Genomic DNA, 23511 nt, shown 5'->3' on the forward strand with positions numbered 1-23511 from the left:
TTTTGTGATCTACTTCAATATTGGCCAGGCTGTATGTAATGTGGTTGAGAGCAGAAACAGATTTTATTTCAAACGCTTTCTTGTTATTTAATTAGAGGTATGACTCACAGCTAGGCCTTAGCCTTGGTCATAAAGTAGTTCTCGGAATGAAGCCAGGAAGTTAATTGCTTACGAGAGGGTGGGGATGCAGATAGAAGTTTGGTGAAAGATAGTTTTCCTAAAACTAGGTCTAGGAAATTGAAACATTTTGGTATTTGAGAGCTATCTGTAACAGCAACCTTTTATATGCTTTTATATGCAGGAAATCACCAAGTTTTTATCATATATATTTTATCAATAACGGTTTCACAATTTCCATGTTGCTTGCGGTTTGTCTCCATGGTTTGATTTTCAGAATACATGGTTCATAAATTATATATATTTCAACTCCATCTCTTAAACATCAGATGTTAGTATGCAAAAAAACAGAACAAAAGCCAGAGATGTTCACTGTTGAGGATTACCAATCTCAAGACAAATTCAACTCTCTGTAAGTACATTTTTATAACACACTAGTGTCATGAATAGAAATTACTGTACACATAAAAGGGAATCAACATAAAAACCGGTGAAATATTTTGAAAACAATGGATGGTGGGGATGTCAGGTAGCCTAAAAGAGATTATTTGTTGTTGACCGATAATATGCAAAACCTCTAATATGGTCCTTTAATAACGGACTGGGGGCTTGCTGCACAACATGACTTTGTGACGGGTCTGCATGTGGGGTTAAATGAGATTAAAAGGTCAATCTGCAACTGTATGCATTGGAAAGCAGACTGTAAAATGTTGAATTATAAAAGATGTATTTGAAAAAAAGACAGCCATGTAGACTGAAAGCTGTGTGGAAAGGAAGCACTCACAAACAAACACTCTTCGAAGGTTAAAAAGCAGACCTGCAGCTGCCGAAGCGTGACTAAGAAATCTTGAACATTCTCGCATACACAACATTAACTCTCAGTCTCTCATCTAAACACATAAACGCACACACTAAACCCACCTCAGAAAGCATGTGAGTGTTTCTTAATGTGCTTCTGGATTACACGCTTGTATGACTCACCTGGTTCAGCGAACAAACTGCACGCCTGATGTGCTGGTGTGTGTTAGTGTGTTAGTGGAGCCTAACGGGCCACAGCCACGGGCATCGAGACTGAGGAAATGTGCCAGCGAGGGAGTCTGTATTGTGGTGCTTGTGTATATTGCAGGTGTGTATGCAGGTGAAAAGTAATTACTTTGAATATATGCATTGTTATGTTTAATTAAGTAGGATTAGTGGATTCGGAGTACTGCTGCACCTTCAGTTTAAGTTAAACACATTCATAATGGCAAACTGCCAGAACAACAAAAACTTCACTGGAGCTTCTTATAATCTTATAACTGCTGGAAAAAGTGATGAAATACTGTACAATCTCTCTACAAAATAAATTAGCTGCTAAATAATAATAATAATTCACACACTGACTACTGATTATGCCTTATACTGTACTACACTGTAAATTATGATGTACTACTATTATTCAACAATTATATGGTTTTGCTACATGCTTACTCTTCTTGTAAGCTTCATTACTGTAAATTATTATCATTTGGTATTGGGATCATGTGTTCGGTCGTGTGTGTGAATGCTCGGTGCGTGGGTGTCTGTCCACAGCTAATCTTGCATACTACAGGACCCATCAGCCTCATATTTTTTGTGCACATGTACGACTGTATGCTTAAGTGACTGACTCCTGACTGCTGACTCCTCTCTCGTCATAACTGGCTGCAAGGTTTCCAGAAATTGGCTAGGCCAAAAACAAGCCTTAACCAGTCTGTTGCAGGCCACATTTTGGCCTTTGTCGTGGCTCCAAAACTGACAGTTTGGTATCATTTTGAACCGGAGCATCTGCAGATTTATTCTATACCCAATGTTTCACTAAAATTAGGCACAATACGAAATCAATGAATCCCTGTTTTCGCCATCTTGACTGTAGAGCTGCTTTGGCAGCTGGGATGTACAAGCAGGGAGCGAGTGAAAAAAGGGTTGGCGAGGCTGGAAGTAGGACAGTGGCATGAAGTGTTGCGGGGCAGCGCATCCTTGAGCATTTGAAATTGACACTTTACATCGCTGGTGTTAAGGAATTATTCCTGTCCAGATTTGCACACCAAGGTTATACAATTGTGGTTTGTATTCATTCAATCAAAGAAACATTACAGCAGTGGTCGTTTTAAACATTCAATTATATCAGCCAACTGCTGAAATGCCTTTATCGGTTAACTCATCACTTTTGGTGGCGATACACTGAGCAACTTTTTGGTCAACATGATGGCAATGTGCACACAACTTGGGAGATCTGCACTCTACTGACTGCACTTTTCTAGTTATCCATTAAAGTGATGGTACATCTATGGTCAAGTTAAAATTACAGGCAAAGGTAATAACACAGCATTATATTTTATGGTGAAGTATTACACTAACAGCTTTTATTAGAGTTTCTTCCAATTTACTGGCGCATTTATTGTATTTTGCCTACATTTCAGTATTATGCAGCATTTAACAGATTAGCACACACTCAAGGGTACAGTGATAGTTGTTATTAAGTTGTAGTTTGGTTATTATTGCAGGAAAATTCAGGTCAGCTACAGAGCAGCAACCCTGGAGCTGGCAGAGGATCACAGTGTTATACTCAAGGACACTTGTGAAAGCCAGATGGTTCTTGAATGATCACCTCACTTCTTGTTATGCTGCCCGCTGCCCTTTTATGTTTGAGCGTTTGGTGCACACTTACTTCATGCACCGGGAGTAGAGCTGGCATCGTGCCACTGGCACTCTGACCACACAGGAGGGGAAGGCGAGGAGCAGAGTGTGGCTGGCCCGGTCCAGAGTCAGAGACAACAGCTGCCTGGCCTGCAGAGAGTCTTCCGCACACCTGCAACACACACAAAACGCAAAAATGCATTAGGCACATTAAACCTCTGACCTCACTGAGCTTTGCAGCAGGAAAACATTTCTCATGACTCAATGTGAAACAGCCAAACACAAACAGATCTATAAATAAAAGCCACAATAAGTGAAAGAGATGAGAGGTAGCCGTGTAGCCAGATTTTACAGTGTCAATCCAAATATGCACTGTGCTGATTGTAGAGGTTCGAGAGGTCAGCTGGCCATCAAAAAACAGCAGCCAGGAGCTGAATCACTTCTAATTGGCACTTAGAGCTACGATAGCTGGCACCGACCTACCTCCGTGCAGCGGATTTATACCTTTTTATGCACATGTGCACTCATGCATCAGTTGTATCTGGATGGTTTATGGTAATAACATTGCAGCGGAAGAATCTATCATTCTGCTAAGGCCAAGCTGTGAGTCATTCTTCACAGACAATATTACGAAAAGCAGGGAAAAGGAGGGGGAGCAGATGTTGGGGAAAGTGGAAAAAATAGAATAAACAGCTAACAAATGCAGGAAAAAGGCAAAGAAACAACGGCGGGAGAATAATGAAAAGAAAATACTAGGTGCAGAGCCAGGATCAGATGGAGGGGCGAAAATAGAAGAAGATACAGGCTCTATTAGTGATGCATCTCTCTTATTTCCTGGTCCATTATGGCAACTGGCAAATCACAGAGCAGTGATTTATTCCTTTGCTGACTTCCTAAAAGATGACCCTGCTCCTGTGTACCCTGGGGTTTATTACAGGGCACAAGGCATCTCTTTGTCTGTGTATGTAAGGTGAGGTTGGAGGTGGCCTGGCCTGGAGCATAAAATAGAAGAAAAAGTGATGTGGCTGTGCTTTGTCTCCTGATTAGCTGGGTGCCTGCTGTTATAGCAGGGTGACTGTCACTGACCTCCTGGTGGGCTCACCATGCACACCAAATTATCCCTCACACACTGGCTCTAGTCCAGAGCAGCTCATCCATCGCACAGTCCCCTCATTTCACTTGCCATCACTATCCCTCATTTTGTCAAGCCTGAAGCAGTACCAATAAGCTGAGACACAAATTAGCGAGCATATTTTGGAGGGGTTGGGAAAGGAAGGATGTTGATTACTAAATAGAACAGTACAAGTAGATTGGACTCCACTGTTGGAAGAAAGTGTGTTTCCAGCCAGTTGCTTTGAGAAATAATCGTTTTGTTTCCTCTTATTGCAGGAGAAATAGTATATATATATATCAGGGAGCACAATTACCACGACAGAAAGCCTGCGTTTAGAAACATGTTCTTTCTTTTTAAATGCCTCTAATTAGCCTTGGTGAAAGATAATCGCCAGCCAAATCTGCCTACATCTGTGTGAAAATCGTCTTCCCCCTCAGCCTGCAGCCATCCACCATGTGGAACACTGCATCTCAAGAGGGAACAAAAGCAAAAATGAAGATTGAAAAAGGCATTGTACCCAGTGTTCATTACGTAGTGATGGGCATCCAATGAAACCTCAAATCTGCCTGCCTCGTACCAAATGCTAATTAGAAAGGGACAAGAAGCCCACTCCAATCTTTTGTTAAGATCCAGATATTAAATATGATTTAGCTTAAAAGATAAGAGGTCATTTTTACTGACAGTATGTAATTTTTTTTTTATAGATTAAGGATAATGTGATTTTATCATCATTTCATTACTTTCTGATGTTTCCCCCGTAATGCCGTTATACAGTATGTCCTCAACCTCATTAGAAGATGTTCAGATTTCCTGATAATAAATATTAGCCTCTAATCATATTCTTTTCTGTTTTGCCCTATTTGTATTCTCTGCATGGGGGTTACATCGGCTCGGCTCCTGCACAATTATGTGTATCTCTCGAAGAATAGGTGAGGCTTTCTGCATAAGTCAGGACATATTATGTTTCGGGGACATGTCATGCCTTTTTTTTTCTTTCTTTGTGACTCTTTTTCTAGGCGTATCACACCACCAGCTCTCCTCGCTGTGTATACATCAACCCCAGATGTCACTTAACCCTTTCCTCAAGATTGACACCACTCTCATGTCTGTACAGTAAATATATGTGCTAACAGCAGCAGCCAATAAGCTTAGCTTAGCATAAAGACTGGAAACAGGGGGAAAGAGCTAGCCTGGTTATAAACAAAAGAAATCAGCTAAAGCTTAAGAGCTTAAGTTACTGAAAATAATTTACACATAGTTTTTTCTTACAGATTAAACAAACTACTGTAGATATGTGTTGATGAGCTTTAAAAGTGCTGGTAGATGGATTTGTTACCTTTGGACAGAGCCAGGCTAGCTGTTTCACCCCGTTTCCAGTGCTAAGCTAAGCTAACCAGCTGTAGCTTCGTATTTAACCTACAGAAATGAGAGTGGTAGCAACCTTCTTATCTAACTCTTAGCAAGAAAGCTAATACGCATATTTCCAAAAATGTCAAACTATTTACCTACTATTATTACACAAAGGCGTGAAAAACATTTGTGTCTTTTCATCCATAAAACTCTCGTTGGACTGTCATCACTATATATAGCATCTATGCTGAACTGGATCACAGGACCTTACCAAACTCGCTCAACACATTGCCATATGCTTCATGTCGCACAGGTTAACTCTGAGTTTGGTAAATCTGCTTTTAGTTTCTATTAGTGCTGTCAAACGATTAAAATATTTAATTTATTAAAATGTATTTATTAAAAACATAACATTATGTCATAGTTAACTCGCAATTAATCGCAATAATTGCACATTTTTATCTATTCTAAATGTCCCTTGATTTCTTTTTGTCCCATTATTTTTTCTCATTTTAATGCTCTTATCAACATGGAAAAGTGGATCAGCTTGCTTTGTGCAAATGTGCTTCTGTCTGAAGTCATCCATTGTCGCCTGGCTTTGACGAGGGGGCGGAGATTTCGCATCAGCCGTGTGCTTGGCCATCAAGTGGTATTTCAGACTGGACGTGCTGCGATGATAGCTCACTTCACAACGACAAAACACACAGATCACTTTGGTCTTGTCAATGGAACCATTTGGCAACTTTTTAAAAGTAAACTTTCCATTCAGAATCCTACTACTCTTTGGCCGGCTCGCAAGCCCAAACAAGTGTGTGCGGCGTGCCTGTTGTTTTGTTTCCGGTCTAGCTAGATCCGGTGTGGTGTTGTAGTTTTTTCTAACGTTATTAGTTGTTGCAACAGCATGTGAAAAAAACTACAAAGTTTGCTAGGCCAAAAAGAACGTTAAACAAATAAAAAAAATAACATTAAAAAAATCTCGCGATAAACAAATTGACGCCGTTAAAATGGGTTTGCGTTAACGCCGTTAATAACATGTTTAACTGACAGCACTAGTTTCTACGCACCAAAGCATGGATCCACCGTTAATGTTCACCTACCCCTGCACATTTTAAGATTGTAATTTCAGATCACTTCACTTCACCGTGTGTGATTGTTTTCATTGAGTACAATTTACTTTTTGTGCTTTATGTTTTGTGTCTTGTATCTCAGCATTCATTGAAAATGAGGGAAACCTTAATGATTTTCGAGATCCTTAAATAAAGGTTATGATGATTACCTTAATAGTACATATAATATAAACATCTATTTCATTTCTGTAAGCGTCTTACTTATCAGGGTTGAATCCCTCCAGTTCCTCCAGGAAGATGTTGCTGTTGGTGACGGTGTTGTCCTGGTTGGGCATGATGAGGAACTTGAGGATTGTCCCTCTGCTTGACCCAAGAAACAGGACGGTTCGGTTTCTATAAGGCCCAGCTTCTGTATCCACCACCATCTTATTCAGCTGGTACCTGGAGAGACAAAGCACTGCATTAATGCCACAGAGCTGTGTGACTTATTTGGGACTTTGCTTCCATAAAAGATAAAAGCATGATCAAGTAACTCCAAAAGGCAAATTTGTGATTTAAGTGCATTACAACTGATTGGTTTAGGTGTAGAAGACTCTTGTGAATTTAAATCATAATATGCCATTTTCTCTTGAGTCACTGCAAAATGAAATGAATTCCACAGAGAAGAAAATGCTCATCAAATTTGCATAATAAACTAATTATGGCAGACGTTCAGTCATTAATAATATCAGTCAAGTAAATGGGCTTGTCTTGGAACAATAGCAGAGTGATGCTGAACTACACATAGTCCTGTGTGTATGAGCCAGTATACCAGAATAGAAGCCATGTTGTGCTGTTTGTTTAACAAGCTGCTTGCCTGCTACCACAGGCTTCAACACCCAACCAGTTTAACAGAAGGAATCCAGACAGACAGACCATGTGTGTGTTTGCTTACATATATCTGTGTATGTCTGCAACCCTGTCTGCTACTGTACACTGTAAAACATCAAACAGGGGTTTAGTGGGATCAACTTACATTTGATCTTTAAGTTAATATAAATATATACGTTTGATTAATTTCAAGTCAACTTATTACTTATTTTCAGACAATTTAATAACTAATACAGTGACTTGAAATGATGAGTTGAATAAACTCAGTACTGCTCAGTGTTCACTAAACTCATCCAATTAAGTTTCTAAAACATAATTAGCAGACTTCCCAGCATGCAGGTTTGGCAGGTCAGCTTCTTTTTTGTATAGAAATTATGGTTGTATACTACTAATTTGTTTTTCCAAATATGTCTTGATGGAAATGTAATTGCTGCCTGGATTATGTTCAATGGTAACATTTTTGTGTGCAGGAAACGTAAAGTTTTAAAACTGAATGGAAGTCATATGGAGGTGGTCAGGGTGGATGGTTGGCATACAAAGCATCAAAGTTAGGATATGAGTATGGTTTCTGTTAAAAGTTTATAATGTAAATACACCCTGTCTCACGCTTCAAGTCACTTTTGACTTTCTCAATAATTAATCAAGACTGCATTCTGTCCTGAACATTAAGCAATCAAAAAATAACAATGAAGCCTTTATTATATTTTAGTTGAATTTTGTATTGTGTAAAAAAGATGATAGATGTAGTTTTGCAAATACATTTCATATCAACATTTTGCAACTTGTCAGATATGTTGTTGTAATTAAAAATGTCTCCTAACATAATCACCAGGAGACAGGGTTTGGTGTCTGACTGCTTATCTGAGCTCAGTCTCACCTGACCATGGTTCTGACAATCCAGGGTCTTTGTCCGAGTGATGGGACGGCTTCATCCATCAGAGGATGGGTCTTGACGAAGTTGAGCATCTCATCAGGGAACGCGTTTGAGGAATTAAACCTGGAACCTTGAACGGCACAGCCACCGGGTCTGGGGACAACAAGTTACAGCACATGGTTTAGCAGATGGCACAGAGGCTCTTTTATGACTACTTTAGGCCTCAGCATAGATATAGTTATATAATTAAGCAGTCTAGACTGTCTGATTGTCTCACATTCAGACATATAGCACTTTTTCAACAAGGGACTGATTTGATTTAGTCAAAACAACCTCTTATTTGAAACATTTGGCAAGTGATGGGATAGTTGCACTAGGTCAAGGCATGCCTTTACACTGGCAGAGAACAATTTGTGTCCTTGTGAAAAATGAATTTCCTACTTCCACATGACTTTCATTTTACTGAACTTCTTACAAGCTGTAATATCATGTGCAGCATCTTCCTGCATTCTCCATTACATGGGTGTATAATCAACTTGTTTCACCTTGTAACTGAAATCAAACCTGCAACTTGCAAAACACACCTTTATAGAACAGTATTATGACGGAATTGAATACAGGTGGTTCATAATACAGTTTTCTTCCTGATAACAGCATGAACACAGGTGCATAAATTGATTACAGCCATCTGCACCTTGGCTTCGGGATGACTTCATCTGGAACAGGCGTCCAAATAGACTCAGGTGATTTCTGCTCTTTGAACCTCCCTTCGAACACTCCAGCCAGCTGCTCCATGTCAAAGGCACACACCGCCGAACCTGGAATACTATGGAGACAGAGGCAGAGAGGTGAGACAGAGGTAGATTGAGACAGAGACGGTCAATTGATAAATACTTTGAACTGACATAAAATGAGTCCTGTTTCAAGTGGGCTTTACCTTCCGACAGGGGTGCAGAAAGAATAAATGTCGGGATAAAAAAAAGACAAGGTAGATAATACTGAAAAATAGAGAAGGAGAAAGGAAAGAATTTCAAATGTAGAAAGTCAATTGTTGTGTGTGAGCAAAGGAACAGGCTTCCAGCGAAGTTGACAAATTGGATTTGGGCTGTTCATATTTTGATGTTCAAAACTTGACGGAAATTGTCACTGAGAAAGACTGGATATCACAGACGTTGTGAACTCCGTGGGCGAAGAATGGCTAGATTAGACACATGAAAAGGTCTTGGCTGGAATACGAAATAGGAAATGAGTCACTGAATATTTTGCCTTTCCTAAAGAGGTGGTGGTGGGGGGGTTCTGCTTAACTATTTACCCTGCAACAGGGAACAGAACATCTGCTTAAGAGTGTCCATAGCCCACACACACACAACCAAAAAAAAAATTCACAAAGTTACACTATCTCTTCATCGAGCCTGACATTTTTGTGTTTTTGGCAAGAGGAAGCACTACAGAGACAGAGAAATAAAGAACAGTGTCAGGATGAGATAAGAAATGAGTTTTAAAAACACATCCCATGCTTCATGCTCTGAGACTTAACTCTCTGCTCTGAATGTGTCCTCGTCAATGACTAATGGTGTGTGTGGTGTGAGGGCTAGTGACTAAGTGCTAATGCCTTAGCGATACACACGCATTGAGAAAACCTGAGAGACTGAGTCACCTGCAACCTGCTGCTACAAAAAACCCACACATACCCCATCTGTTTCCAACCTTCTTTCTCTCTTTTCTTTCTTTTCTGGTGATTTGAGTGCCTGTGCAGCCTGCCCTCGTAATTCTGAGCGGCGTTTCTGTTGAGTGCCCCTTTGAAAGCCACAGAAGGGTTTGTTTGGAAAGGCAGCGCCCAAAGGCTGGATTTCGGTTGCAGCAGGGAGCCGTGCTCTCCTGATGTGCCATTTGATCAGGTCATGCCGTCTCCCTCAGCACCTATCATTCACAGGCAGGGATGTGACTCAACCCTGGCCAGCGTGGGGGAGCTGCAGGCATGTCTGTGGACGATACGGTGTCTCTCTCAGGACTGGCGGCACCAGATGTTATGTTTGACATGTTTGCCAGCTCTGCACTGGTGCCAGCTTGGCTTCCTTTCTCTACCTTATCCCACCACTCCCTCCGCCCCCTCCCCCCACCTTTCTCTCTCGTTGCAGGTCACTGGGTTTGCCCCGTGTAGGGCTGTCTAGCAGAAGTAAGCCAAAAGGCCCCGGGCTGTTTTTCTCTCAGAATTCTCTTAATTATTCTTATTTTCACTCTGTAGTACTCTCTCCTGCTTTTACTCCATGAGTCCATGTGTGTTGTTTTCTTGTGCACAAAACGTTTAAAAGTCGCCTTGCACACTTGAGACTACTTTACTTTGTTTACTTTCAAATTTTGCCTGTCCCTCTCTCTATCTCTCCCTGTCCATCGGCATTTGTCCGTCCTTCACTTCTTTCCTTGACTTGGGTTGAGTGACAGGCTGTGCAGGCAAGATGCATAGGGTGTCCGTTTGGGAGGACTGCTGCGGAGTCTAAAGTACTTCCTCACTGTTTAACAAGCTCTCTGACAGCTTGGGATAACATGGTCCTCACGGACACATGAAGCCTCGTATGGGTAGACAAGAAAGAGGAGAAGGTGGGAGTCAGGGGAAGTTTCAATGTCAATCCTTTAATTAATTAAAGGGTTTAACTGATGAATTGCAGATTCTTCAAATGTTGTACACTCAAACACAAAAATAAAGACCTTGTGAAATATGACATCACTTAACCCCTTGGGGGCTGTATCATTTTTGTTCAAATGTTTTTCAATTTAAAGGTTAAGGAATCCGATTCTCTGAAAGTACAACAGTAAGTATATGTTTTTAAATCATTTTCAAGGCTTTTGAGTTTGTTAACTTCATTTGATTGACTTGACTTGATTTCCAGCTTACTTCGTATGAATCCAGAGGGGTTTCAGATAAACTATGTTACCTTTTTTTCTGGCCAAATCAGATAAACAGTTTGGCCGCCATGATGGAATAAACTTAGCAATGGGTGTGGCCTTGCACTAAACTTATGACCTTTACTCCAAACTACCCAAAATGTATTTTGTTTGTTCAGTAGAACAAGGCTCCACTGACATTTTAAAGGAATCGTTTGACATTTTGGGAAGTAGGCTCATTTGTTTTCTTGCCAAGAGTTAGAAGAGAAGATTGTTACCAGGTATTTCTGACCAATCATATGTCCTTTAGAACAGACCAATGTACAATTTTGTACAAAATATAGTACAGATCTAAACTATGATCAAAATCATGAAAGGTTTCACATTAAACCCTTTCAACTTAGGCCTTAATTAGGAGACTCTTTTCTCTATACCTCCTGAACTTCTACCCTTTATCTTCATTTCTAATATTATTCAGTCATACCTATTCTTTCATTTATTCTACCACAAACCTCCCAACTGTTCTCATTTTTTTTTATTCAAGCAACCTCATTTTTCATTTCATTTCCTTTACCTTTCCACATCAGGTCCCAGTGGGTATTCTCTTCTCTCCCTATCGTGACTATTCAAGCTCATGTGGACTATAGTGTACACCTCTGTAACAACTCTGTATTTTCCTTGTGACATGGCTCTGCTGTCAACTACACATGTAGTTGGTGTTCCTTTCCCATACCCATTTCTCAAGCCTGAGCAAGATACCTAAACTATGCATCCCACTGCCTTCTCTACCTGTGCAGGCCCGGGGGTGACTAGCTTGCACATCTGTGCCTCCTGCCTTGTGTCACACTTCTCCTGGCACAGTAAACCTGTTCTCCTCCTGCTCCTTGTCCTCCTCATATCCCCTCCGCTGCCATGTTTTCCCAGAGGGACATCCTGCTGTCTGACCCTTTCACATGGGATTCTTTACAACCAAAACCAAACATGGCCTCTCACTCTCAGGATGCACTAGATTTACTTTACTCTGCATGGGATGTTTTCCTTGCATTCCTGCGTGGCTCCATTAAACCTAATGAGCCCACGTCATTCTGCTCCAGCAGCAATAGACTTTTTCAGCCGCCAAAACAATAGCTAAGAAATAATGAGAATTGTTTGTTTTTCACTACCAGTCCAGTGCAGCATGATGACAGTAAGCCTTCCATTTGACATCTTGCTGCTGTTCTGTCGACATATGCACACTTATTCGAGTTGCTAAATAAAGCAAAACGTACTTTCTATTCTATTCTTCTCCCCAATGGTCTCATATTTTTATTCTCCTTTTTTCGAGTTTGCTGTTGCTCCCTACACCACCTTGACCTCTTGAGCATTAGGAGTGTGAGTGCAGGAGATGCTCAGTTGGAAATCCAAGCTCTTCTTTCATCCCTCTTCGAGAGGAAGGGCCTGGGGCTTCAGAGGTGGATGTACAAAGGAATCGACAACTGGAGGCGATTTTATACTCTGAAAGTAGAGACTGAAGGATCTCGCAAAAATGCAACTTCATAACATTTGAGAAGGTAATTTGCGGCTAAAAAATGATCGTTGGAGTATGTGGGCACAGGAGTAGATGAGTAACTTCAGAGAGACCTCGACTTTATCCGGTTATTCCCATACAGTCCCATATATGCTGCCCATGGCCAAATGCCAGGAAAGAATAGCTATTCCTTCACTCCCAGGTCCTGCTTCATGCTGTTTTCACTGCATGCTGACAGTGAAAGCAATTTGTCTGGCAAGCACTTAGCCAGTCCGACGCAGTGGGCCACACAGGGCCAGTGGGAGTTTTGCAGCTCACCTAACACATTCTCTCGTTCTCTTTGTGTTCATTTTTCTCCATAAAGCGTCTCCTTATCCATCCATCTAAACCTCTCTCTCTCTCTCTCTCTCTCTCTCTCTTTCTCTCTCTGTCTCTCTCTGTCTCTCTCTCGCTCTCTCTCTCTGCTGGCAGTTATTTAAAATAGGACCCAGTAGCCGTTTACCCAAGCAGGGGTGTGTGTGTTCAGCTGGTTCTCCTTGGTGGCATGCTGCAAATGCTGTTCTCTGGGAACCATTGTAAGGGTGTTTGTGTATGAGAGTGGGAGAGTGTGTGTGTGTGTGTGTGTGTGTGTGTGTGTGTGTGTGTGTGTGTGTGTGTGTGTGTGTAGCATCCATCTGTCCCTGCAGGCAGTGGCCCCCTCTCGCAGCGTAGTCCTTCCAAACACGCAGATAAGATGCAGCTGATGAAACAGTTTTAGATCTCAGAGAGAGAGAGAGAGCGAGGGATGCACGTGTTGTCCATTATTGACTTCCTCGTCCTTGAGATTTTTTTATCCATCTCTCCCCCTCTTGTTCACCGTCTCCCTCTTCATTCTCCTCTCTGTCTTCTCTCCAGTCGCATTTACTCTCTGATTGTCTCTCTTCCCCTCTTTCTCTCCTGTCTCTTACTGGGAGCCCACTGCTTTAAGACACGTCTCGTCTTATATTTCCTGGGACCACTGACAGGTGATAGCTAAGATGCTGGCTGCATTTAAGTGAGGCACTGTATTGATTCCAGACCAGAGTGAAGGTAAAAGTTTCTATATGTTTGCTTCAATGCCTTGCACTACCAGACACAGTAAGTGGTGTCAGGGCCAATTAGATAGTGTAAAGTGGCCATTACAGAAAAAGTATACTGGTGTATAAGTGTTTAAATGATTCTAGTCACTTAGACAGCAAAATGCAGAAGCAATACCTTATTTTAAAGAGTATGTTTATCCCTGTGAAACTTGGAGGATGTTCCCACAAACATGCACACTACAATGTTCCTATTAACAAGTAAATGAATCTCCCTCATTGAGCATTTCAACAAAGCACAATTAGTAGATTACTCTAACTGTATCTGAAGAGACAAAGGAATCATGAAAACGGTTGTATTTATTTGCACTTGCAGCAGAGGGAATTGAGTGGGATGAGATCCACTGTGGCAGTGTTCTTAGTTGTTTTAGGAAAATGTAAGACTCAACACTAGATCACTTCAGAACATTAGTGACTCCCTAATATAGATACAAATGTATATTTCCTGTATTTAAAGGATCCAAAGTTTATAGTATGTGCAGCTCACATAAATATGTTTGTCCCACTTCTCCTTTCTCTGTGTTCAGTCAATCTGGCTTGCTGTTTGTGTTGTCTCTGACTCGGCAAATACCTACAGGCTCCAATAACCCCAACCCCCCCAATTTACCAGGCAGCATCTCTCCTCTCACCTTTTTTCAATTTAATCTTGTCTTTCAACGAATCACCCTTTTGTCCTCAATGAAAGCATGCCATGTGCCTTAAATTACTCTGTACCCCACAATCTTGACCTTTGTACCTCCACACAGCCTCTTTCATTTCTCTGGAGCTTTGATTGGCCTGTAGGAAGCCTTGCTCTTTCCGACTTCATAGGTGAAGGAACAACTGTGGTGGTCCTACATTTTCAAGGTGAGCAGTGTGAGTGCTGCTTCACACTGGGTGTCTATCACAGAAAGTATTCTTCAAGGGAAGTATGTCAAGATGTGTTTCTATGTCTGTGTATTTCTTATACAACACTCTGATTGAAAGCCCTTTTCTCCTTCCAGAGAATACTTAGATTGAAATCCATCCACTTAAGCCCTCAGAGTCACTCCGATTCTCCACCGGGCGTGTCTGTGCTGCGTTTCGGTTTCGTTCCGTCCTCCGCCACGCGCCATACCACCCCGGGAGCGTCTCAGAAGCAGAGCATCTTGCCTGCCCGACTCGCAGATTTTTATTGTCTCTACAAGTACTTTACAGATCAATCACGTGTTTATTAAGCAAGTATCTAGCTTCCACTCCAAGCACTCCTGTTAAACGCCATGCCTTATTTTTTCTGGTGTTGTCCTTAAAAAAAAAGATCTGTGATGTCTATTACGTTTTTCAACCTCCAAGATTAATCTCTCGTTGTCCGTGGTGTTGTAAAGCAGACATTAAAGATATTGGGGGGTGTCTTTTGGTAAATTGACTGGATAGTCTCACTTAATGCCCGGCTGTCTGAACGCCCCTCGGCTCGCGTGAAAAAAGGTGTGTATCTTTAGCGGAGTGAAGCGGAGAGCCGCTTCACGCACGCTTTGTGGAGCAGCTGGTGGAATATCAAGCATTGACTTGAATAGCAACGCAGACGCGCCTGGTGTTAATTGGGGCCAGACACATTTGTGTTCCTTGGTACTTGTTTAAAGGTATATGATAATATGTCGTGTATGTTGTACCCAGTGGCGGCTGCTGGTCTTTCAAAGAGGGGAAGCTCATTTTCGGCCTACATCATAAAAATTGTCCATTTATTTATAATAATATTATAATACTATATAATAATAATAATAATAATATATTATGTAATAATAATAATAATAATAATAATAATAATAATATAATAATAATAATAATAATAATATAATAATAATTTATAATATCCGTGAGATGGTTCTATCAAGAGGCATGGCCAGCAGTACATTTTCTTTGTCACAGCACTTCCAGTCAGCCAGCTAACTTTGTCATACCAGGAGAGCTGAAAAGACCTGTTACTTTGCCCTATCTTTGCACTAAATCAATCTTAGGTGTTGATCTTCCCTGCTGTCCTCGTAAGGAAGACTTTCAAATGGCTTTGCCAAAATCATGTCGACAATATTAGCATTGTCTGCCATCGTGTGCAGTTTGCTAGCTGGCTAGTTCACCCCTACAACACTAGAATAGCCTACTGTATGAATGAATGAATGAACAAACAATCTAACAAAACGATATTAAACTCGAAGGAGGAAATATAAGAATTAGGGTAAACTGAAACAAGGAATGTGGTGTATAATTGTATGAAATGTATGATGAAAATTGGCTAGCAATTTCGCCAAGCAAATACCAAGAAATAGGTTGACTTCGGCGACTTTTTATAGTACAAAATCGCTGTCAATCAAAAGGAGATGCAGCCTTTCGACAGACCCTCCAATCATCACGCAGAAGCCCGGAGTCCAAGCCAGCCCACTGCTCCATTGACCCCCAGAGACGCAGAGCGCCCTTGGGCGGGACATAATTAGCAGTAGCAATAGCAGCATTTATCCAATGACCGTCTAGTTTCAAAGCACTGAAAAAAACTGCTCAAAGCAGCCCCTTTGAAGTCAATGGACACTAGGCTTCAACAGGGAAATGCACTGTGACGCTACGGGAATGTATGAGAAGGAAATCGAGTCAGCTGATTCTGAACGAACTCGTCTTCGAGATGAACGTATTCTAACACATTTTTAGTCAATAAAATGTTAACACAATAGTACATATTTGACCATTCATTTTTTGACATTTTAGGGTCTTAAAGAAATCGCCTCTGGTTGTACCTGTTTGCTGGTGTGGAAAACACCCCCAGGATTATGTCCCTGCCGTGCATCCTGATGACGGGGCTGGTGGAGTGGAGCAGGTTAAAGTAGAAGTGGGAATCACCGGGGACGGAGCAGTTCAGACGGGCCTTCAGGAACGATGTCCACTGCTTCTCCAGGACGCGCTGAGACCCACCCAGGTCGCGTTTGCACACCCGCGCCACACGTGACACCACCACCTGTACGTCGTGAGGCCCAGAGAAGCAGATGTGGGCAGATGTAGGCATGCAAAATACACTTGCACCATACTGACATGTATATGTGTATATATATATATATATATATATATGACTGTATATCTGTATAAGCACAGCTGACATATCACTCCAATGATTAGCTGGGGAGCAGGCTTTGGGTTTCATTTTCAAAATGGCCTATTTAGTTCAAATTCAGGGTGAGCTCTAAATAGTCACTTGCATGCTATTTGTAATGCGGAAACCCTGTTTTGACAGATCATTGTTTTATAATGGCAAATCTAATATCAATTATTCATAAAAATGTCAGCGCATCTCAAAATTGCTTCTTTGAACGCCCTCATGCACACAACAGTGATGCTGTTTAAGTCTCTGCTCTCCATAAACCATGTCAAAGCCAGAGACCTTGTGCAAGCACTTCTTCCCAAATGTGAATTACTAATTTATTAGGAGAAGCTCCTGATAAAGATATTTTTTTTTAAAGATGTATCCCCCAGCTCTGGTAAGGGCAGGGAATATATATATATATATATATATATATATATATATATATATATATATATATATATATCATATATATATATATATATATATAAAGCTATACAAAAAGGATTTTCTCAGGTTAATAAAGACATGAATTGTTAACTCAGACCAGGATTTGTTGGATCAGATAGGCAGACAAACAAATATGACGATGAAAGGTCAGTGTAGCTGTTGGAAAAGAGTTGATATTGGCATTCAAATAATAGCAGAAGGGATGTATTTGAGCGGCATCTGCTTTCATGGTGTTGCCTTCTAACCACACATGCACATCCACAGTCCTTTCAAAATATGCTCTGAATGGACCAGCAGCTCCTCAGTGTGAATACCGAGAGTTCAGAGGGATATGTTTTCATCAGAATGACTTCTATACCTTCTCCAGGTAATTGAACTCCATGGCTATCTCTCTGAAGAAGAAGTAGATATGAGGTCCCCACTCCACAGCACTGACAAAATAGGGCTCTATATTGTGAGAGAGAGAAAAGGTGAGAGAGTGAGAAGAAAGGGAAAAGGGTTTTATGTAATATAGATGGACCAAGAGAAAACATACAGTAAACAGTGTCTCCATTTGCAAATGCATCATTCACTCCCATGACACCGAGGTAACATGAGGGCAGTGAGAAAGAGGCACAGGCCATGCTTAATTTCATTACATGGTGAAAGGGGATTTCACACCAAACAATAAGCGCATTATGACTCCCTGATGTTTCCGAGAACTCGGTTTCACGCTATGCATTTTGGCTCTATTACACCCGGGACCGGCAACAACCTGTGTGTCTGATATCGTGTAGTTTTTTTAAATTTTTTTTATGTCCTGTTGTCATCATTAGGTGTGACCGTGATGTGGATTTTCTGTCAGGGAGCAGTACGTTTGACAGCTTTGTGTCCAGTGACCTGAACATGGAGTTGTCAGGCTGCTGACTCAGCCCTCTGCTACTGACACATGTATCGATCCTGCATCCTGCTAAGTGATGCCGACACACACTCAAAACACCAGACTCTGATGCACACATGTCTGTAGGTACCTCTGAACCACTTGGAGTCGTGCTTGACAGTGCGCAGAGCGAGGCTGTCCCCAAGGCTACGATAGATCACCGCATCAATGGCCAGGAAGTCTGTCACTGTGGCTGTAAACAGATTCCCCTCTGACACATACACACACACACACACACACACACACACACACACACACACACACACACACACACACACACACACACACACACACACACACACACAAACTCTAGTGAGTTGGACGGCCTGCTAAAGCAGCAGCATAACCACAAACTATACAGCTGGAGTGAACAACAGCATTTTATGAAAGTCCTGCATCATAAAGACAACATGACTGACCGGTTAACAATATAATTGCAGCAACTTTGCAGCACTCCCACGCAAAAAAAAAAAAACACCAACATTTTTTCTTCTAGCTCATATCAGTTAATGGGATGATGGCTGAACAGTAATAGCTCTCTACAGTTTCAGCCACAGAACACTGTTGATTATATTATAGTGGAGTGTTTAAATCAGATGAAGTAAACAAAGCAGATGAATACAACAGAAAAATTACAATTGCTCCGTTTCGTTGAGCTTGCAGTATGTACTGTAGCACTTTCAATAATATTCATCAGTGCTGATCGACCTGCAGATGAGGAAGTAAAGACTAAAAGAGTGTCTTACCTGCAAACAGAGCTACATTGGCGTGTTTGGGGTCATAGGGGCATCTCGCCATACCACTGACCGTGTCTCCTACCATCTCAAGAGTGTCTCCCTGGAACACACACACACACACACACACACACACACACACACACACACACACACACACACACACACACACACACACACACACACACATCAATCAGTAAACAATATGAATGTGTCTACAGAAGCATTATGAAAACAAGTCACAAAGGGAATGACAATTAGGGAATGTTACCTTAAGTGCAAACTAATGATTCACTGGTGCCAATTAGGCACAGCAGCAGCAACAAGAGTCACCCTCTCATGCATAAATAAAACACACACACATACAGACACACAGGGGGCCATACACCCTCATAAAGTCATACATGAATACACCGTAAAATCTATCTTTGGCATCTCTCTCCCTCTATCACAAACATATCCACCTGAAAAGCAGCCAAAAGCAAACAATTTCAGCAGCACAGTATAATTCTCATCCGCAGCTGAAAAGGAAATAATTTAAAGGTCGTTTTATTAAAAATCAGCTATAAATAAAACAGCAGCTAGCATCGCTAACTAGACCCCAGAGAAACAGACAGCCTATCATGGAGAGACAGGTGTTTTATACACTGTTGTAGAATGTCATTAGTGGCTGACAGATAATGGGCCAGGTTCATCTCAGTGTTCCGCTGTTGCGCTTGTTTGAAATGTAAGAGACTGAAAATAACACTTATCTCAAAAAGCCTTTGATAGTGAAAGGATTTCACACCCCTCTCACTTTCTCTTTCGCCAACGCAACTGCCTTCATCGCTCATTTAATATTCCTGCAGAATGATGTGAAATCAGCCGAGGTGATGATTAATATTTATGTGTAGTTTTTCTTCCACAAGTTTGAAATTGTTACTGTAATTGAGCGAGACAGGGATTGGTCGGGAAGTGGAGCACATACGGCTACATGGTGGAGGATTCAGGATACAAACCTTCACACTCTGACGAATATGTTTTGGACAGGGTAGAGGAAATATTCAGAGTACACCGCAGCTAATTGTGTGAATCAGGTCTGTCAACACTTAACACTTGTAGCTAAAACTCTGGCGTCTATTTTCCGTCTCCAACTGGGGAATTGCTTTGCTTTCTTAATAACGAGCAAAAGAAATCAAGTCACGTCTCCACCCTTACTCTCTGAATACCATCCTCTTCCTCTTCTCCGCTCTTTGTGTTCTTCTTGATTATCCGTCTCTGACTCTCAGCGATAACAAGCTCGGCAGACCGCAAAGTTTAACCACCGAGAAATAACAACTGTTGTATCTCAGGGAAACAAGGCACTGGAACTGCCAGACAGAAGGATAAATAAGCGGAGAGGAAGTAAACACAGCACTGAATAAAACAACTCTAATCAAGCTGTACATTTTCACCTGAAGAGGCAGAGCACTGATTGTGTTTAGGAAGCAAGACCTCTGTTGAAGTAGAAAAGTTAAGGTGACTTACAGTGTAGTTGGCACATAGCGGGTTGAAGGCGTTGGTCCCACACACAAACAGGCCTCCTTCTCTGCTGAGCAGCACCTTCATGAAATTACGGCATTCATCCTGCAGGGAAGAAAGAGAGGGAGAGCTTAATATGCAGGAGGGTTAAAAGTGAAGAGAAGATAGGCAAAATGATGGAGCGAATAGAGGAAAAACTGAGTTTATTTTTCAGGGACTGATTATCCAAACCGCTCTGCGAAATGAAGCTTTTCAGTTGCCTGATGTGTGGAATTATTACACCATTAACGCTGTCAATCATATTGATACAGTCTGAATGTAGCCTGCAGAGACTTTAACTGTCTACCTTCTTCACACACACACACACACACACAAACACACACACACACACACACACGGTTGATTGACAGACGGTAATCCAAACCAGCCTCAGGATTTTAAAACAAGCAACAGATTTAAAGCTAATTTCTCTACCGTGAGGCGTCAAACTACATGAAGCGAGCTTAATGACTAAATAAACCCAAGTCACAGTTTAATCCTTCTATGCCTATTCTTTGAAATGAGAAGTGGTGTAAGCACCACATGCCTTAATAGTCGCTTTAGCCCCACAGTGCCAAAAAGTAATAAATGTTGGTGTAGTGAAACGGAGAAAAATGACTTTCAAGTTAAACTGCTGCCTCGACAAAAGTATAGTGTGTCAGTGTGTTTATGGTAGAAATAACTAAACACGTTTAACATATAACTTCTGCTGAAATTTTACACTGCTGTGATGATCACACAATAATGGAAATACAGCACTGAACTAAATACATTCTTCTGAACTATTTTAACAATTAGCTAACAGTTTAGACTCAGTGCTTGCTTGCTACATTAACTTGTTTGTGTATGTATGTGAACAGTATAGTATGTTTATACATCTGATTGAGATATAGATGCAAAATAACTATTATAACATAAATACAATTTAAAAATACAGAAAAAAAGACAAGAATGATAAAAGAAATAGTTGTGAGCAGTTCAAATGAAGAGTTATTTTCCCCTGTCAGGTAGTTTGATTTGTAGGATTGCACAGTATAAAGAGAGGTAACAGTATTCAGTATTTCATAAGAAGAAAAAAATAATTAGAAAAACATTAGAAAAATTCTAACATACGTACAGTACGACTAACAGAAATGTTTTTGTTCTTCCTTATATCTCCTCTCAGAGGTCCTGATCCCCAGACTGGGAAGCACTGTCTGAAGGGCTTTATGACAAAAACCTAACATGATGATGAACAAACAAAGAATCTATCAACAGTGAATCTGCATGTGCAGGAATTTACATGACCTTTGACTTTAAAAGCCAAAAAGTACCGACAGCAGTTTGACTTTGCAGAGTGGAGTCCACCGCCCGCATGTGTACTGAGTGATGATGTACAGTAAAGTACTGCAGATCACTGGTGGACAGCAGCCAACAACCCCCTCCCCAAACTACTAGTGTCCCAGCCAGGATGGCACCAATTCTGCCACACACACAAACACACAAACACACACACACACACACGCACGCACACACACACACACACACACACACACACACACACACACACACACACACACACACACACACACACACACACGCACACACACACCAGATGGGGTCTACTTCAAGACCAGCACCCGCACTGATCTCATCGGAAACAGAAGTAGGGCTGGAGCAGAAGCAGGGGTGGTGATAGTGGGTATGTGAAATGACAGTCTCTACGTGTATGTGTGTGACTGTGTATGAGTGAGTGTGTGGAAGAGATCAGAGGGAAAGCAGTGATATGAGAGATGGGTGAGTGTTATTCCAGATGCTCCACCCTCCACCCTCCTACCCCTCAACCTTCGCACTTCACTCCCTGCTGGGTTCTCATTTTTCAACTGCCAAAAAACAGGAAAGGAGGAAGTGTTTTCATGTGTGAGTGTAAAGAGTGTGAGTGTGTGCGTGTTGGGGTGCAAGGGGTGTGTCAAGTGTGAGGTGTAAATTTCTAATGGCACAGCACTGTGTGACAAATTGCGGAGCAACTGTGACAGTATATATGTGTGTGTGTGTGTGTGTGTGTGTGTGTGTGTGTGTGTGTGTGTGTGTGTGTCAATCCCACATATATACAGTGTGTGTTCATGTGTGGCTTTTGCATGTATCTGTGTGTGTGTGTGTGTGCATATCTGTTGTATCATAGCACAGATGCATGCTCATGTGTGAGAATCATTTGCATGCTGTTTGTCGATGGGGTTGCAGTCTGTCAGCTTGGTCAGAGCTGTAATCACAAAGCCAGATGAAGCACTCTTAATAACAACCCAGTCCAACTGCCAGCTTCTCCGAGAGGGGAGTAAACACGTAGAAGAGCCAAAACCACTGCACAAATGTGCACATTTGGCAGCGCTTGTTCACAGAAAATGAAACATTTCATGACTACAGTATAAAAAACAAGGGTTGGATCCTTCATAACATTTCAACTATTGAATTTTAATGACCATTTGTACTTTACAGACATCCACAATTCAGCCCCTGCTGCATTAGTGTACATGCTATTCCAGGAAGCAATTTGGCACTTCCAGGTATTGGTCTTTCTTTATTCAAAACCCAATGCATTCAGCTGGATTAGGGCTTTACTACGGTTTCCACATTAAAGAAATAAACCAATTACAAAGGATCAGGTATTGAATCACTGAATGAAACAATTATATATAACTCCAAATGCTGTACGTCCTGGTGCCTCCTTCCTATCCCCTCTGCCTCCTCCCCTCTCTCTGCTCCCTTGCACCCTGGGCAGAATCCAGACAAAACGCCACCTGTGCTGGCTGGCAAGCCTTCCCAAGACCCAGACGACTGCAGCCCTCCTCCTCCTTCTCTTCCTCTTTCTCCACCTCCTCCTCCTCTTACTGACAGCGGCAGAGCTGCCTGGGCTCTAAAAAATTCATCTGCAGCACAGATGAATTACACAGGAGCACACGCCCGAGTGCAAATATGGTCGTGGTTGTGAATGGAGGGGAGATTTAAAGGACGAGAAAGACTGTGAAAAGATAGGGGGGAGATGGTTAGTTTATAAGTGTGCGTACAATGTGTGTCTGCGAGCAAGTTTGCATATCTGTATCTGCTTTTAAATAAACTAGAAGCTATGCAGGCAGCAGCTTTTTAATCACTCTCTTGCTCTAAAGGCAGATGTTTTCCAGGCTAGTTCTACTACTACTACTGCAGATGTTGACTGAGCAAGTGCATTCATCGCCTCTTGGATTTTCAGCACAGGCACAGAGAT

General features: G+C 41.5%; 1 protein-coding gene across 1 annotated transcript in view; it reads right to left on the minus strand.

Annotated features, from left to right (window-relative positions):
* The window catches only part of sema6bb (sema domain, transmembrane domain (TM), and cytoplasmic domain, (semaphorin) 6Bb), a 131292-nt gene that overhangs the window by 25001 nt on the left and 82780 nt on the right, over window positions 1-23511 (minus strand). The window contains exons 6-14 of the mRNA XM_078259150.1: window positions 20241-20339; window positions 18747-18837; window positions 18092-18211; window positions 17440-17528; window positions 16294-16511; window positions 8745-8876; window positions 8054-8203; window positions 6568-6747; window positions 2807-2947 (exon numbers count right to left, since the gene is read on the minus strand). Coding sequence (XP_078115276.1) covers window positions 2807-2947; window positions 6568-6747; window positions 8054-8203; window positions 8745-8876; window positions 16294-16511; window positions 17440-17528; window positions 18092-18211; window positions 18747-18837; window positions 20241-20339 — 1220 coding nt within the window. The remainder of the gene's footprint in view (window positions 1-2806; window positions 2948-6567; window positions 6748-8053; window positions 8204-8744; window positions 8877-16293; window positions 16512-17439; window positions 17529-18091; window positions 18212-18746; window positions 18838-20240; window positions 20340-23511) is intronic.

The sequence above is a fragment of the Sander vitreus genome, chromosome 9 (genome assembly GCF_031162955.1).
Source record: "Sander vitreus isolate 19-12246 chromosome 9, sanVit1, whole genome shotgun sequence".
Taxonomy (NCBI): Eukaryota; Metazoa; Chordata; class Actinopteri; order Perciformes; family Percidae; genus Sander; species Sander vitreus.